Here is a 17,219-nt window from a genome sequence, read left to right as displayed (position 1 = left end):
AGGGACTCTTGCAAACCGACGGACTCAACTGATGGCATCAAGATCTGCCTGGTGCTGAGACCCACACAGATTGCTTAAGATCAAATTTTAATATTCCCTTCTTTTCAAGGTTGATCCATTCAACCATTTCACTGTAATTGCAGTCTGGTCCACAGCAGATAGAGTAGCACTTGCACCGCTTAAAACAATAAAGGAAGGTAGATTTTTTAAATGCTGCAGCTGTCTATGACACACTCTACATGAAATTTGTAGGTAGGTACCAGAATCCAGATACCCACCATCATGTCCACCCTCAGCCACTGTCCTTATGCAAGGGAGGGAGACATTTCTAATTATTCAAGTGAAGATTTCACTTACCAGAACCTTCTAAAAAATCTAAGTCCCATTTATATTGTCCAAATGCTAATTTAAAACCATTTTTACCTATTCACTAAATCACCATATCCTGGAAATATATTCTGGCCTAGTTTAAAAGTTATAAAATCAAAATCTTTAACATATCCCTACAACTTAAAACCTCTTTTTAGCTAATTAATCATGGATTTTTTCCCTACCTTGTTAGTATGATTGGTGAGGTCTTTTGGAATTTCACTGAAAATTAGAATGTATAATGGCATAAACGCAAATTAAGTTCACCAAGTCAAACAAAATACTAAACATAAAGGTTATAGAATTTTAATTTACTAGAGAAAAACAGCAAGGAGCCAAGGTGAAAGATTTGGTAGGAATTCCATCAATACTCTGCCAATTGTGGGGCAAGGTAGACATGTATGAAACTGAATTTTATTCTTCAGGGCTTCACACTATGAAGGAAGAAACATTAGGAAACTTTGTAATTTTTTCGGAAGCAATAAAGAACTGGTCTCACTTTCAGGTCAGCTTCAGCCAAATCTTAAGGGCTACAAGTCACCCAGAGCCTGGCAAAAGTAACTTTTCTTCCTTGACCCAAGAAGGCAGAGTGCCAGAGGGAAATAGCAAAGAGTAGCACTATATAAACAGGGCAAGTGGCACAAGAGCAGAGGCAAGTTATATAACCAAAATATATTTTAAAATATGTTCATAACTCGTAACAACCTTTGCCTTTGGTTGGTTTCTTGTTTGGAGTATCAGTTGAAACAGTTAATTCAATATTATCTGGATCGCCTCCTTCCTCTTCAATAGCCTACATTAGAAAGAGAAGTTAATATGCTACACAATCTATCTAAACTTATTTTATAAAAACGAAATAAAAAAATTAGCAAACCTCAAGCCTCAGGACATTAGAATTGCCAGTCATTTCATAAACCGACTTCAAAAAAGAGCAATTAAACTACACGAAGGAGAGAAACTTTCGGGGGGAAATACCATTAGGTATCACATCACAAGGAGTTTTAAATTCTACCGAGTCGAGATCATTACATATCACATACTGTATTATCAGACTGAACAAAAGTCTAAATATTCTCGATTGCAGAAAAGTTGCTAGCTACGGAAGTAAATAACTAAAAGGAGCTTTCCTAATTTCTATAATGCAAACTTCTTTCTCCTCTACTACCATTCCAACGCTCACTCAAATAAACCAGAAAGATAATCAGGGATGAAAAAGCAGATTATTGCGCTGATGCAAAAACTGAAAACCCAGCGGAAAACAAACCCTCTCTCTAACCCACCCATCGACTCCTACCACCAATGCCCCCCCAAGATGGGGAGGAAACGGTTGGGCACAATTAAACGGTAACTTCGCAGAAGTCACCAAAGTAACCAGTCCCTCCAGGCCGAGAAATGCACGCGCTCACCATTGCTAAAGGCAGGGGGACCCAACGCCTCCCGGGTCTCCACGATCGCCCTTGGGAGGTCCCGCCGGCCGGCCGCAACCCTCGCAGCCAGGCGGGGACGGCCCGGGGGAGGCAGGGAGCGCTCGGCCGCGGCGGCCGGTCCCGGGCGGCTCGCGGGCCCCTGGCAGGCCGGGTCCGGCGCGCGGCGGCAGGGGCGCCGCGGGAGGGTCCACGCCAGCCCCGCGCGCGCGGGCGCCGCCCGGGGCCTCCCCGCCCAGCAGCCCCGCGGGCCCCGGCGGCTGCGGGCGTCCGGCAGCTGCGGCCGAAGGGGGGAATCCGAGGCGCGGCCTAAGCGCCCCTTCCCGGACCTCGCCGGGCCTCACCTGCTTGAGGCGGGAGACGAGCACAGTCTTCACTCCGGTGATGTCCAAGTTCCGCCGCTTCAGCTCGGACTTGAGATCGATGACCCGCAGATCGGTGATCTTTTTCCCTTCCGCCTGACCCGAGGCGGCCGCGGCTGCCACAGCACCGGTAGCGGCAGCCATCTTAGAAGAGCAGCGCGCTGCCGAGGCAGCGAGTGGCTTGCAGGGCGGCGGCAGCAGCACCAACTTCGACCCAGGCCTCGGAGGCCGGCGGCGCCGCGCAGCGCTGCGCACAATGAGCCGCTGGCCCCGCCCCCTGACCGCCACCCCGGCGCAACCTGCAGCCGCAGCCAGCACCCGGATGACGGGCGCGCGTGCGCACTGGCGCCGGAGCCCGCGACCGGCGCGCTCCGCCGAGCCGGCCGCGGCCCCCTGGGCGCTGGGACCCCTTGCGTGGGCTGGGAGGTCCGGCGCGGCCAACCGCACCAACGTCCGCCGCACCTCCGTTTCCCTGCTGCTTCGTTAGCCATTTTCTGGCAACGTCTCGAGGCTTTGGCGACAACAGTGCGCTGGGTGCTGCACGGCATAGATGGTTTGCGCGTTACTCACCATACACCCTGGGACTTGTGCGCGCCGGTTCTGAACCTCTTCCAGAGACAGACTTGATCAGATCTGCTGAATAATCGAAAAAATGTGGCCAGTGTGCACGAATGCACTAGCTTCCCCGAGTTCCATTCAAAAGACCCGACGGAAACCCTAGGGCGGTTATAACTTAAGGGGCTGTAGGGGTTCTATGACACAGGGCCGGCTGTGTGGCAGGTCCCGCTGGCTGTCTCAGTGGAAAACATGCCTTCGGCCCAAGGAGGCTCAGGTTATTCCCGGGCTGTCCCGCTCCTGAGAAACAGGACAGCTGCCCCCTGCACCGGCCTGTTCGCCATCCTCCCCGGTGGACCTGACGGCTCAACACGAAATTGATTCCTGAATGAGGAAATTATAAGTACTTGTTACTATTCTCATTTACTGTGTTCACTGTTTTGTTCCCCGCCAAAATTTAGGATCCCAACAACAATGATCATCTTCTTACGGGGGACCGGCCTGTACAAGTGAGTACCTCTTCGTAACCTGAGCCAGTAGTATTAATCATCAAAGCATCAGCGTTTATGGAATAAAACTATTCGGTGAACTCCGTAAACTGAGTATGATGTGTAATTAACCGTATTGGCATTTTCTGGTTTTGAACATTTAAATTGATGAGGTCTGTCTCACCTGAGGTTGCTTTTTCGACTAATTAGACCAAAAGGAGAAAAACAGGACATTATAAAATAATATCTGACATTCAGGTAGTTCTTTACTGTTTATAATGCACTTTGACATGCAGTAACCCCCCTAATCCTTCCGAACACTGTGAAGTAAATCTCTGCGAGGTTTAGAGAGATTAAATGGCTTGTCCGTGTTCACAGAGCTGGTATGTGGCCGAACCGGTGCTCAAATCCGGGTCTCCTGATTTCAGATCCAGCTCTGTGTCTACCACAACTTGATTCACAGTCATAGAATTTTAGAACTCAAAGGATCTTTAGAAATCCTCTGGCTCAATCCTCTCTCTTTTGTTTTTGTTTTTGGGTTTTTTTTAACAGATGAAGATTTTAAGTTTACCTAGAGACCCACAACGAATTATTGGCCAAATTGGCACCAAACCTTAGATCTCATTCCAGTGCCTTTCCCACACAGCCACCCTGCTCCCACCTTCTGGGGACCCTTGTAAAGGAGGGTTATACTAACCAAAAGCTGTTATATCTAAAGTGAATGAGTTTTTCTTTGTCTTAAAAAAAAATCTAATAATGGAGTTATCTTAAAATGGAGATCTGTGCCTTCTGATCTGATGCACTTGACAAGGAAGGAAGGACACAACATCACCTGCCAAAAGACCAAGAATGTTTAATCTGAATTTCATCAGGAGAAAACGATCAGACAAGTCCAATTGTAGGACATTCTACAAAATAACTGCTCTGGATTCTTCACAAAAGCAGTATCACAAAAGCAAAAGTGGTAGAGCAGTTCTAGAAGAAAGAAGACTAAAGAGACTGGATAACCAAATTTCATGTGAGATTGTTGTGTGGATCCTGGATCAAAGAACAAAACGGCTGCTAAATGGACAATTGAGAAATCTGACCATGTACTATGTTGTATTATTGTACCAGTGTTAAATATCTGAAGTGTTATATCATGATTATGTAGAATATCCCAGTTCTTAGAAGATACTTGTTGGGGTTCTTAGAGGTGAAGTACCATTTTTTCTGCAATTTACTTTCAAATAGTTGAGAGAGAGAGAGAGAGAGAGAGAGAGAATGAAAATGTGGCAATATGTTACCAATCACTAAAGTAAATGTAGCAAAAAGTTAATTGGAGAAACAAACGTGGCAAAATATTAATTAGGGAATCTAGAAGAAGGGCATAAGGTTGTTCACTGTATATTATTTAAACTTTTTTATAGGTCTGAAGTTATTCAAAATAAGTTGGAAAACCCATACATAAATCTAATTTTTTTTTTTTGCTTTAAAAAATTTTATTTTTTTCCTTTTTCTCTCCAAAGCCCCCTGCTACATAGTTGTATATTCTTAGTTGTGGGTCCTTCTAGTTGTGGCATGTGGGACGCCACCTCAGCGTGACTCGATGAGCAGTGCCATGTCCGTGCCCAGGATTCGAACTGACAAAACACTGGGCCGCCTGCAGCGGAGCACGCAAACTTAACCACTCAGCCACGGGGCTGGCCCCTAATTTTTTTTGTAATAGAGAAAAAATAAAATTTCTCCATTCTTCTCACTTTTAACATATAAGATTTTTACTTTTGTCATTTAACCTATGATTCTTTTTTAAAAAAAAATTAGTTATTTAAATAATTCACCTTTAAATATATAATATATATATTTATTGGGAGGACTTAGCTCACACAATTATGGAGGCTGAGAAGTCCCAAGATCTGCTGTTTCCAATCTGGAGATGTGTCTTCATGTGTGGTTTTTAAAAATGTATCCTACTTGGGCTTTGTTGAACTTCTTGAATCTGTGGATCAAGATTCCCTGGTTTTACACTACAGAAAGCCAGTGGTATAATTCCAATCCCAGTCTGAAGGCCTGAGGACCAGGGGGAGCCAACGGTGTAAATCTGGTTCCGGAGACAGGGGAAGACTGATGTCCCAGAGCAAGCAGGCAGGCTTGATCTGACGGTCAGCCCTCAGGTTTGTCTGTCCTCAAAGATAATATTAGGAGAAGATTATCATGACCTTAGATTAGGAAAAAAATTTTTATTAGGACTCAAAAAGCACTAACTACAAAGGGGAGATTGATATATTTGACTACATTAAAATTAAGAATTTCTGCTCTTCAGAAGATACCATTAAGAGAGTTACAGAGCCAGCCCTGATGTCCTGGTGGTTAGACTGCAGTGCTCTCACTGCTTCTGTGACCTGAGTTTTGTTCCCGGTCGCAGAAACACGTGGCTCGTCCGTCAGTAGCCATGCTGTGGCCGGTGGCTCACGTAGAAGAACTAGAAGGACTTACAACTGGAATATACAACTATGCACTGGGACTTTGGGGAGGAAGAAATTTTAAAAAGAGTGTTGCGAAATAGTAGAGTTCCCATGTGCCCTTCATTCAGTTTCTACAAATGGAGAAACACCTTATATAACTATACCACAATATCAAAATCAGAAAATTGGTATTGGTGCGATGCAGGTGTATGGTTCTATGCCATTTTACTGCACACACACATTCATGTAACCACTGTTGCACTCAAGATGCAGAACTATTCCTTCACCACAGGTGTGTCCTTTGTGCTACTCCCTTACAGTCACGCCCACGCCTCTCCCCGCTCCCACCAATCCTCACCCCTGGCAACCACTTAGCTATTCTCCATCTCTACAATTTTTTTATTTGGAGAATGTTACATAAATGGAACCATACAATATGTGATCCATCGAAATTGTCTCTTTGTTTCACTCAGCATAAGTCCCTTGAGTTCCAAGCTGTTGCATGCATCAATAGCTTGTTCCTTTTTATTGTTTTATTTTGTTTAGTTTTATTTAGAATTCCACAGTATGGATGTACCACAGTTTGTTTAGTCGCTCACTTAGTGAAGGACATTTTGGTTGTTTCCACCCTTTGGCTAGCACAAATAAGCTGCTATTTACATTTGTGTGTAGGTTTTTGCGTGTGGACTTAAGTCATTTCTCTGGGACAAATGCCCAGGAGTGTGAATGCTCTGTCAAAAACAAAGGTTAGTGGCCCTAATAGAAAAAGAGCTTCTAAAAGTAAAGAAGAAAAAGTCATGTGATATGTACACTTTATAATAAACTGCCAAATTTTCCAGTGCAGCCGTACCATTTTATATCCCGACTAGCAATTCACGAGACATGCAGCTTTTCCACATTCTTGCCAGTGTTTGGTACTGCCACTTTTTTTTTTTTTTTTTAGTTTTAGCTGTTGTAATAGGTATGTAGTGATGTCTCATTAAAAGGTGAGGTGTTTAATAACTAAAGTGAATCCATTTCTAACACTAGGATAAATTCCAAATGGATTAGATGTTTAAATATAAGAGATGAAATCACACAAGTCCTGGAAGAGAGCATTGGTGAATTTCCAGTTCCTGGCAACCACTGATCTGATTTCTGTCACTATAGTTTTGCCTTTTCCAGTTTGTCATATAAATGAAAACATACAGCATAAAGTCTTTTGTTTTTGGCTTATTTTACATAGCTTAATGCTGTTGAGGTTCATCCATGTTCTTGCATATATTATTACTTCTGCCTGTTCAGTGCCTGAGCAGTATTCCACTACATGGTTGTACCACAAGTTGTTTATTCATTAACTGGTTGATGGTCATTTGAATTGTTATGAATAAAGCTGCTACAAACATTAGCATACATGTATTTGTGTAGACATATGTTTTCATTTTGGGGAGGTAGATACCCAGAAGTGGGTAGTATGGTAATTGTATATTTAACTTCAGGAGAAATTGCCAAACTATTTTCCAGATACGCCATTTTGCATTCCCACCAGCAATATCTGAGGGTTTCAGTTGCTCTAAATCCTTTAGCACTTAATATGGTTGGTATTTTTTATTTTAGCCATTCTAGTAGATATGTAGTCTTTTATTGTCATTTTAATTTGCATTTCTCTAATGATTAATAATTTTGGATATGTTTTCATGTGCTTATCTGCCATCCATATATGTGGTGAGGTGTCTGTTCAGATCTTTTGCTCATTTGAAAAGTTGGATTGATTGTCTTTTTGTTGTTGAGGTTTAAGATTTTTAAAAAACTAGTAGGCACATATGTCCTTTTTTAGATATGTGACTTTCAAATATTTTCTCTTGTTCTCTAGCTTGTGCTTTTCTTTTATTAGAAGTACTTTCAAAGAGCAGAACTTTTAAACTTTGAGGAAGTCCAGTTTATCATTTTATTCGTGATTCATGTTCTTTGCATCTTATCTAAGAAATATTTGTCTAACCCAAGGTCACAAAGATTTTCTCTGATTTTTTTTAATAAAAGTACTACAGTTTTAACTCTTAAGCTTGTGGTCCATTTTGAGTTAATTTTTGTATATGGTGTGAGATAGTAAAGATTATTTTTTTTAAAGATTTTATTTTTTTCCTTTTTCTCCCCAAAACCCCCCAGTACATAGTTGTATATTCTTCGTTGTGGGTCCTTCTAGTTGTGGCATGTGGGACGCTGCCTCAGCGTGGTTTGTCCTCACCCAGGATTCAAACCAACAAAACACTGGGCCACCTGCAGCGGAGCACGCAAACTTAACCACTCGGCCACGGGGCCAGCCCCGAGAGATTATTTTTATTGCATATGAAAGTATAATTGTCTCATAACCATTTATTGAAAAAACTATTCCTTCCCCATTGAATTAGCTTGGCAACATTGCTGAAAATCTGTTGAACATATATGTTTTGAACTATTTCTGGGCTCTCTATTGTGTTCCATTAAGTTACATGTCTATCCTTACAGGACTGCCACAATGTCTTGATTATTGTAGCCTTATAATAAGTCTTTAAATTAGATAGTGTGAGTCCCCAAATTAGTTCTCCTTTTTGAAAATTGTTTCGCTATTTGAGGTCCTTTACATTTCCATATAAATTTGAGAATCAGTTTTTCAATTTCTAGAAAAAAGTCTTTTGGGATTTTTATTTAGGATTGGGTTGAATCTATAGATCAATTTGGAGAGAATTGACATCTTAACAATATTGAGTCTTCCCAACTGTGTACATGGTATATCTCTCCATTTAGTTCCATCTTCTTTACTGTCTCTCAGCAATGGTTTGTAGCTTTCAACATACAGATTTTGCATATATTTTGTTTGATTTAGCCACAAGTATTTCATGTTTTTTGAGGCTATGGTAAATTGTATGGTTTTCTGAATTTCATTTTTTAATTATTCATTACAAGTATACAGAATACAATTGATTATGGTGTATTGACCTTGTGTCCTGATACTTTTCTAAGCTTACTTATAAGTTATAGCAATTTTTTTTTTACATTCTTTTATTTTCTAGATAAACAAGAACTCTTCTTTTCCAATCTATATGCATTTCATTTCTTTTTCTTGCCTTATTTCATTAACTCAGACTTCAGAGTAATGATGAACAGGGGTGATGAGAGCACATATCCTTGCATTGCTCCAGATCTTAAGAGGAAAGCATTTGGTCTTTCGACGTAGGTATGATGTTAGGTTTTTCATAAGTGCTCTTTATCAAGTTGAGGAACTTCCCTTCTATTCCTAGTCTACTGAGAATTGTTGTCATCATTGGATGTTGAACTTTGATAAATAATTTTCCCCTACTGAGATGATCATGTGGTTTTTCTTCTTTAGTCTTTGATATGGTAAATTATATTGATTGATTTTTTAATGTTGAGCCAATCTTTCATTCTTGTGATAAACTCCAATTGGAAAATTAAATTTTCCTTAAAATTTTTTTTGATCCTTAGGTTATATATTATCCTTTCTAATATTGCTGGATTTTGTTAGTTAATATTTTGTTAGGAATTTTTGATTCCATGTTTATGGGGTATGAAGTTTTCTTTTCTTCTAATGTCGTTATTAGGCTTTGATGTCAGGGTAATGCTGGCCCCATAAAATGATTTGGGAAGTGTTCCTTTCTCTTCCATTTTTACTAAAGTGTGTATAGAATTAGTATCATGTCTTCCTTAAATGTTAGGCAGAGTTCCTCATTGAAGCTCTCTAAATCTAGAATTTTCCTTGTGGGAAGTTTTTAAGTATAAAATCAATTTCTTCAATAGATATATGGCTCTTCTTCAGGTAGTTTATTTCTATTTAAGTAAGCTTTAGTAATTCATGTTTTTCAAGGAATTTGTCCCTTTCATCTAAGTTTGTTGAAAATATTGGCATAAGGTCGTTCCAGGAGAAAATAAAATTTTTCTCCTTCTAAGAGAAAAATTAACAGTATAGTGAAGTGCCTTTTTTTTCCCTTAACATTTTAGGTTGGCATGGACGTAAGTTTAACTTATGTTGTCAAGATATTCCCATGCATTGCTATTTGGAGTATAAACTGACCTCTATGGAGATTAATTTGAAAACATAAAACAAAATTACAATGCACAACCTGTGGCACAGAAATTCTACTCATAGGTAATAATGTATTCTTGTAGGTAATAACATAATTATGGGAAATTGTGTACCAAGATATTTATTGTAGTATTATTTATAATAGAAAAATTCATGGAAAAACCTAAAAATTCATCAGTGGTACTGTTACATGGTAGAATACTCAGCACATATTAATAAGAATGATGGATCAGGACTGGCCCGGTGGCACAGTGGTTAAGTTTGCATGTGCCACTTGGGCAGCCCAGGTTTGTGGGTTTGCATCCTGGGTGGGGACCTATGCACCACTTGTCAAGCCATGCTGTGGCAGGTGTCCCACACATAAGGTAGAGGAAGATGGGCATGGATGTTAGCTCAGGGCCAGTCTTCCTCAGTAGAAAGAGGAGGATTGGTGGCAGATGTTAGCTCAGGGCTAATCTTCCTTTTAAATAAAATTTAAAAAAAGAATGATGGATCAATACACATACTGCTGTGGAAAGATCTACAAGATCAATTTTAAAAACCAAACAGAGGTTGACACCAGAGGATAGTGTGAATGGTATGCTATCATTTGCAAGGGAAAAATAATATGTATGATTACGTATATAAATATATAAACTTACATCTGGAAGAATACATAAGAAACTGTTAATACTGGCTACTTCATTGAGGTATAATTTTATGTTAGTACTTGTGGGTGCTATAACAAAAACACCATAGACTGAGTGGCTTATAAACAAAAGAAACTTATTTCTGACCGTTCGAGAGGCTCGGAAGTCCAAGATCAATGCATCAGCAGATTTGGTGTCTGGTGAGAGCAGAGGGACAGAGAGAGCTCTCTAGAGCCTCTTTTGTAACGGCAGTAATCCCATTCACAAGGGCTCTGTCCTCGTGACCTAATCACCTCTCAAAGGCCCCACCTCCAAATGCCATCACATTGAGCATTAGGTTTCAACATATGAATTTTGCAGGGACACAATCATTCAATCTGTAGCAAATTTAGATACCATTTAAAATGTACAATTCAATGATTTTTAGTAAATTTACAAAGTTGTGCGACCATCTTCACAATTCAGTTTTAGAACGTTTCTATCATGCCAAAATTATCCCTTATGCCCATTTGTGGTCAACCCTTGTTCCCACCTCCAGCCCTGGGCAACCACTGATAAACTTTGTTTCTATAGATTTGCCTTTTCTGGATATTTCAGATAAACGGAATTATACAATATGTGCTATGCGTCTGACTTCTTTGAGGTCCATCCATTTAGTAGCCTGTAACAGTTGTTTGCTTCTTTCTATTGCTGACAGTCTTCCATTATATAAATAACCACATTGTGTTTATCCCCACACTAGTTCATAGACATGTGGATTGTTTCCACTTTTGGGCTGTCGTGAATAATACTGCTATGAATGTTCATGTACAGGTCTTTGTGTGGACATATGTTTTTTCTTGGATAGTAGATTTCTAGGAGTGGCATTGCTGGGTTTTATTGTAAATTTATGTTTAATTTTAAGACATTGCCAAGAGTTTTCCAAAGTAGCTGCACTGTTTACACACCCATCAGCAATATATGAGGGTTTCATTTCTCCACATCTTTTCCAATACTTGTTATTGTCTGTCTTCTTGGTTGCAACCATACTACTGGGTGTGAAGTGGTATCTTATCAGAGTTTTAATTTGCATTTTCCCTAATGACTAAAGATGTTGAGCATCTTTCCATGTGCCTATTCCAGCCATTCATATATCTTCTTTTGACAATGTCTATTCAAATCTTTGCCCATTTGTAATTGGATTGTTTTGAGGTTTCTTTTAAATTTCTATTACTATTTTTCTGGAATTTCTAATTGGTACATTTTATACCTGTTACTCTTGTTTTATTTCTGTCTAGTTTATAATTTCTTGTTATTTTTCATAAATGTTACTTCTTCATTGACCTCTTTGAGGATTGTCAACATGGTTATATTTTCTTTCCTTAGTGTTTTATTATGGAAAATTTCAGACATGGGCAAAAGTGGAAAAAGAGTATAGTGAACACTCATGAGTTCATGACACAGCTTAAGATGTCTCCCATCTCTTTTAAGGTTGATGCTCTAAAAAAACCTTGTCCCACAGGGCTGGCCCAGTGGCACAGCAGTTAATTTTGCACGTTTCACTTTGGTGTCCTGGGGTTCGCCAGTTCGGATCCCGGGTGTGGACATAGCACTGCTTGGCAAACCATACCATGGTAGCCATCGCACATATAAAGTAGAGGAAGATGGGCATGGATGTTAGCTCAGGGCCAGTCTTCTTCTTCTTCAAAAAAAAAACCCCACAAAAAGCCTTGTCCTACGCTCTTCAATACATACCTATAGAAATCCCTCCCATACATGACAGGTTTCCCCATGTACATGGTACTGTTGGAATGGTAGTGCTTTTTTATGTCTTGCAACAACTGGTCTCTTTATGACTAGTAGTAGACTGTTCTAAAATCCATGGTCTTTGTCTTACCTACCCTTTGGATTTCAGATAAACTATACATACCAGCAGGACAGGAGAGGATCTTATGCATTAGATTTTTCCTGTAGAAGAATCCTCTTGCAAAGCTCTTGTCTTGACTGAGTGAGAAAGCAGATGGTTCTAAACCTCTTAGAAGGTTTCTGTAGGAAGAGATTATGACAGGGTTTATTACCAGACCCACACTTTGTCTTCTATATCAGCCTCCCTCTCGTATGTTTACTTTTAGTTGGGTTCACCTCCTTTCCTAAAGAGTTATGAAAGGATCTCACTGTGGTATTAGAGCTCCTCAAGCTTCCTTCCCTTTATGAAACTCGCCATGATAATTATTGTAGGGTTGTTGTTAAGAATGTTGTTTACTGCCACACAGTGTCCGTTTAATGATAATATTTCTTTGAGGTTTCAATGGAAGGAAAATTTCTGCTTCTTCTGAGACATATTACCTTATTGACACGTGTGAATCTTGTAACTGATTACATTTCTCTATTGGCTTCGGCTGCTTGGAATCTGAAGTTAAATTTGTGGCTCACATCTAGAAATTGTCCAGGATTCTGTGGTATGTATTTCTATGTCATAATTACCTCTGGCTGAATTTTGCTATCTTCACTTATTTTGCATTATTTTCCTGAAGTCTTAATCCATTTAGGTTTCTACTTTGCTGTTACATGTGTTCGTGTAAGCTATCACAAATACTACTAGAGATTAGGTTGGGAATGTTTACACACGTAAGTAAATATAATAAAAGAGGTTCATTTAAAGTGGCACTTGTAGCAAGGAATTGGTATTTCACGTTTTAAATTTAGTTTAAATTTGGTCATAGTTTCAGAGTTTTAGATTGCATCTCTAAGCTCATTTTCTCATTGTTAAGACAGGTTTTTGTTGCACAAACCAAAAGTGAAGCAGTGGAAAATATTCTTCCTCCAACAGCTAAAATATTTTTAATGTGAAACGTCTTGTCTTTGTGTACTTCCCTAAACACTCAGTATTGACTGTGGGCAAGTAACTTAAGCATTCTCAGCTATAATTTTATCCTTTATAATGTGAGTGAATAGAGCCTACTTGACAGAATGATGAGTTGAAGGAGATAGTACCTCTTAGATGAAAAGACATGGTTGATTATTACAATAACTAACTTGCTATGGGATATTGGATAAGTTGATCTCTTTAAGGTTTACTTTCCTCTAGTGGAAAATAGGATGACTGAACCAGATGATCCTTAAGATCTCTTACAACTCTTAATTGAGTTATTCAATAAGCATTCATAAAAGATGAGTAAAAGAAAAGACAGCCTTTAGAAGGTCACAGTAGAATGAGAGAAGAAGGGTAAATGGATTAATTAAATAAAAGGTGCTAAGTGCTCTAATTGAGATTATAAACATAATTTTATTGATATAGAGGAGGGAATCATGGGCTCTGATTGCAAAGCCAGAGGAAGGTTCAGAGGCTGTACCATTGACTTCCTTTGTTCCTTGTTTAAGGGGGAAAGGTGTTAAGTATGATGTTAGCTGTAGGTTTTTTATAGATGCCTTTTTCTAGATTGAAGAAGGGTTTTTCCCCCATTCATAGATTGCTGTGAGTTATCATGAATGGATGTTGAATTTTGTCAAATGATTTTTTCCTGAATCTATTGAGATAATCACATTTGGGTTTTTTTAGTGTGATAATATAGTGAATTACATTGACTTATTTTTTTATTATTAAATCAACCATGTATTCCTGTGATAAAACACACTTGGTCATGATGTATTATCCATTTTTATATATTACTGGATTTGATTTACTAAGATTTTAAGTATTTTTGCATCTATGTTCATAAGGGATATTGGGCTAAATTTTCTTTTAATATCTTTGGTTTGGGTTTTAGGGTAACACTGGCCCCATGGAGTGAGTTAGGATATATTCACTCTTTATTTTCCACAAGAGTTTGTGTAGAATTGGTATTATTTCTTCCTTAAATATTTGATAAAATTCACCAGTGAAGCTATCTGGACCTTAAGTTTTCTTTGGAGAAGTTCTAAAACATAAATTCAATGTATGGATGTGAAGTAATGTCCACACATCCCTGATGTTGGCAATTTATTTCTTCTCTCTTTTATCTATTTATTTATTTATTTGCTGAGGAAGATTCGCCCTGAGCTAACATCTGTTGCCAGTCTTCCTCTATTTTGTATGTAGGCCAACACCACAGCATGGTCACTGACGAGTGGTGTAGGTCTGTGCCCAGGGACCAAGCCTGGGCCAACAAAGCAGAGCCCACCAAACTTAACCACTAGGCCACCGGGGCTGGTCCTCTTCTCTCTTTTATTAATCCCTAAACAGTCCAGTTAGTGGCTTATCTATATAACTGATATTCTCATAGAACCAGTTTTAGGTTCTACTGATTTTTTTCTATTTCATTGATTTCTTCTCTTATCTTTTTTTCTATTTGAAATATTAAACATTTATTTTTGTTTTCCAAAGTAGAGTTTATATTATGTATATACATAGTAACATAATACAGAGACATAAAACAGTACACACTTCTATAGCAGCTGTTGGTCTGCATCAGTTTAACACCTCAAAAGAAGTTTATTAGCAGCGTTAATGCCTCACAAACTTACTTTTTTCCTATTCTATAATAAGTTCTTTTGATTCCTTTCTGTTACCTCCTCTGTCTGCCTCCAATTTCTCTTCTTCTTATACTTCACATTCATATTCCCGTGTGTACTCCTCCAAAAATGCACTAGCATAATCTAGATCATTTTTCCATATTCTGCCCACCAGATAATTCTTAGGGGGATGTCATCATCCATGAGGGGCTTTGCTTTCTTCTTCTCTTTTTCATTTGCTTTGTCAATTCAGCCAGTTGTTTCTGTTCTTGTTTTGACCACACTGGACTCAAACTTCCAAGCACTCTCTCTTCTTTTTTTATCCTATTATCTGCTTGTTGAGTGTCTCGTGATTAATTCCACACAACTTGAGTGCACAGCAGATTCCATGGCATCAGATTATGATGAACTGTAGTAGGGATCCATAAGTCATTTTGTACAAAGTCTTCTTTCTCACCTGGGGTCTACAATGAGCAAATGCCATTAACTGATCAATCTCAGAGCTGCATTTTGTATGACTAGGACAAAAACCATAGGCAGCTCATTCCTCAGGATCTGCTGAGACATCAAATAATGCCTCATATGTACAGTGCTTTTCTATGAGATGGCTTCAGTGTGCTCATTCTATTAGCAAAAAGAGTTGTCTTCCAATATACACAGCAAGCTGAGAGGTCTCAAGTAAGAGACACCTTGGAAAACTCCATGTTTGGGTCTTAGATCTCTTGGTTCACTTCAGAAATGCCCAGCAAATCCGTCAGTGTTTTATAGAGAAGGGCCATCCGGGCCCCTTAAGTGCACATGGTCCTCTTTCTTGGTTTCCTTTGAGGTGTTCTTCATTAGGAATTCCAGCTCACATGATTTGAGGAAAAGTGAGATGCCAAGGAAAGACTTTCATACCAAAACATTTTTCTAACCAGGACTCCTCAAAACTGTTGGGATCATCAAAAACTAGGAAAATTTGAGAAACTGCCACAGTTGAGAGGAGTCTAAAGAGATATGACAACTCGGTGGGGTCTTTTTCACATTCTGTCATTATTAGTGAGGTAGACAAAACACTTTTGACCAATTATATTTTTCTGTGAATTATCTTTCCATGCCTTTGCCAAGGTCTCTATGGGGGCCATTGTGTTTTTCTTATCAGCTTATATAAGCTCTTTATACAATAAAGATAATGACCCTTTGCCATACTTGTAGATATTTCTCTGTTTGTTGTTTATGATTTAATTTTTTTTTTTAAATAATGGCAGCTAACATTTACATAGAGCAGTGGTTCTCTTTTCTTTTTAAAGATTGGCACCTGGGCTAACAACTGTTGCCAATCTTTTTTTTTCTTTTCTGCTTTTATCTCCCCAAACCCCACCCATACATAGTTGTATCTCTTAGTTGCTGGTCCTTCTAGTTGTGGGGTGTGGGACACCACCTCAATGTGGCCTGACGAGTGGTGCCATGTCTGCGCCCAGGATCCGAACACTGGGCCGCTGCAGCGGAGTGGCAAACTTAACCAGTCTGCCACGGAGCTGGCCCCTAATTTGTTAATTATATTTTTATAATATAGAAATTCTTAAGATTTATGTAGTGTACTCTACCTACATGGTGTTTTTCCCTGTTGCTTTTCATTTAAAAAGTCCTTCTATGTCTAAGTTTTAGATGCATAATCATCTATATTTTATTCTAGGGCTTTTATGATTTGATTTTTCTTTTTTAGCTGAGGAAGATTAGCCCTGAGCTAACATCTGTGCCCATCTTCCTCTACCTTTTTTATACGTGGGTTGCTGCCACAGCATGACTGATGAGTGGTGTACCTCTGTGCCCGGGATCTGAACACCTGAACCCAGGCCACCAAAGTGGAGTGCAGATTCAACCACTAGGCCACAGGGCTGGCCCTGCATTTGATTTGTTTTTTTTGACTTTCCACTAATTCATTGGGAATTTCAGTTGATGTCTGGTGGTGGAGGTTGGGTGCTTGTTACAAACCCAGATATTCCTGAGCGTTACCCCCTGAGATTTTGATTCTGTAGGTGGGGAGTGGTGCTCAGGAATCCACACTTGTTACATTTGCTCCAGCTCATCATGTTGCAGATGGGCCCCTGACCATGTTTTGAGAAACTCTTGCAGGATGCAGTATAGCCTGCCTTAGTACAGAGACTTAGCACTTCCCATCTGCGTGACCGCAGCAATCTCCCTCAGCTTCCAGGTCACTGCACCCTAAAAGCCATCCTACACACAGCTCTTAGAGTTCTCTTTCAGAAACATCTCATGAAAAACTTTGTTAGCTGCCTGTTCTTAAGGCAACTAGTTCAAACCCCTCATCCCAGCACTCCAGGCCCTTCATAATCTTCCCAGACCCACTGATCTAATCAGCCAGATCTCTAAGGACTTTGGCACCACTCTCCCCTCTAGCTGGTCCTGCCTCCTCAT

At 39.6% G+C, this 17,219-nt stretch overlaps 1 protein-coding gene and 1 pseudogene across 6 annotated transcripts in view; both read right to left on the bottom strand.

Annotated features, from left to right (window-relative positions):
- SLTM (SAFB like transcription modulator) overlaps nucleotides 1-2,911 on the bottom strand; it is a 68,750-nt gene extending 65,839 nt beyond the window's left edge. For 4 of the 6 annotated variants that reach the window (XM_023616596.2, XM_023616584.2, XM_023616602.2 and 1 more), the window contains exons 1-2: nucleotides 2,138-2,791; nucleotides 1,075-1,162 (exon numbers count right to left, since the gene is read on the bottom strand). In XM_023616596.2, the coding sequence (XP_023472364.2) occupies nucleotides 1,075-1,162; nucleotides 2,138-2,299 (250 nt within the window). In that variant the 5' untranslated portion in view covers nucleotides 2,300-2,791. Of the gene's footprint in view, nucleotides 1-1,074; nucleotides 1,163-2,137 lie in introns of all 6 variants that reach the window. The other 2 variants (XM_070235831.1, XM_023616590.2) reach the window with 1 other exon arrangement.
- Nucleotides 2,301-15,706, bottom strand: LOC100068234 (putative ribosome-binding factor A, mitochondrial; annotated as a pseudogene).
- Between the last annotated feature and the right edge of the window lie 1,513 nt (nucleotides 15,707-17,219).

Source organism: Equus caballus, chromosome 1 (assembly GCF_041296265.1).
Source record: "Equus caballus isolate H_3958 breed thoroughbred chromosome 1, TB-T2T, whole genome shotgun sequence".
Lineage (NCBI taxonomy): Eukaryota > Metazoa > Chordata > Mammalia > Perissodactyla > Equidae > Equus > Equus caballus.
The sequence above is the reverse complement of the archived record's forward strand: the minus strand, read 5'-3'. Positions and strand labels throughout refer to the sequence as shown.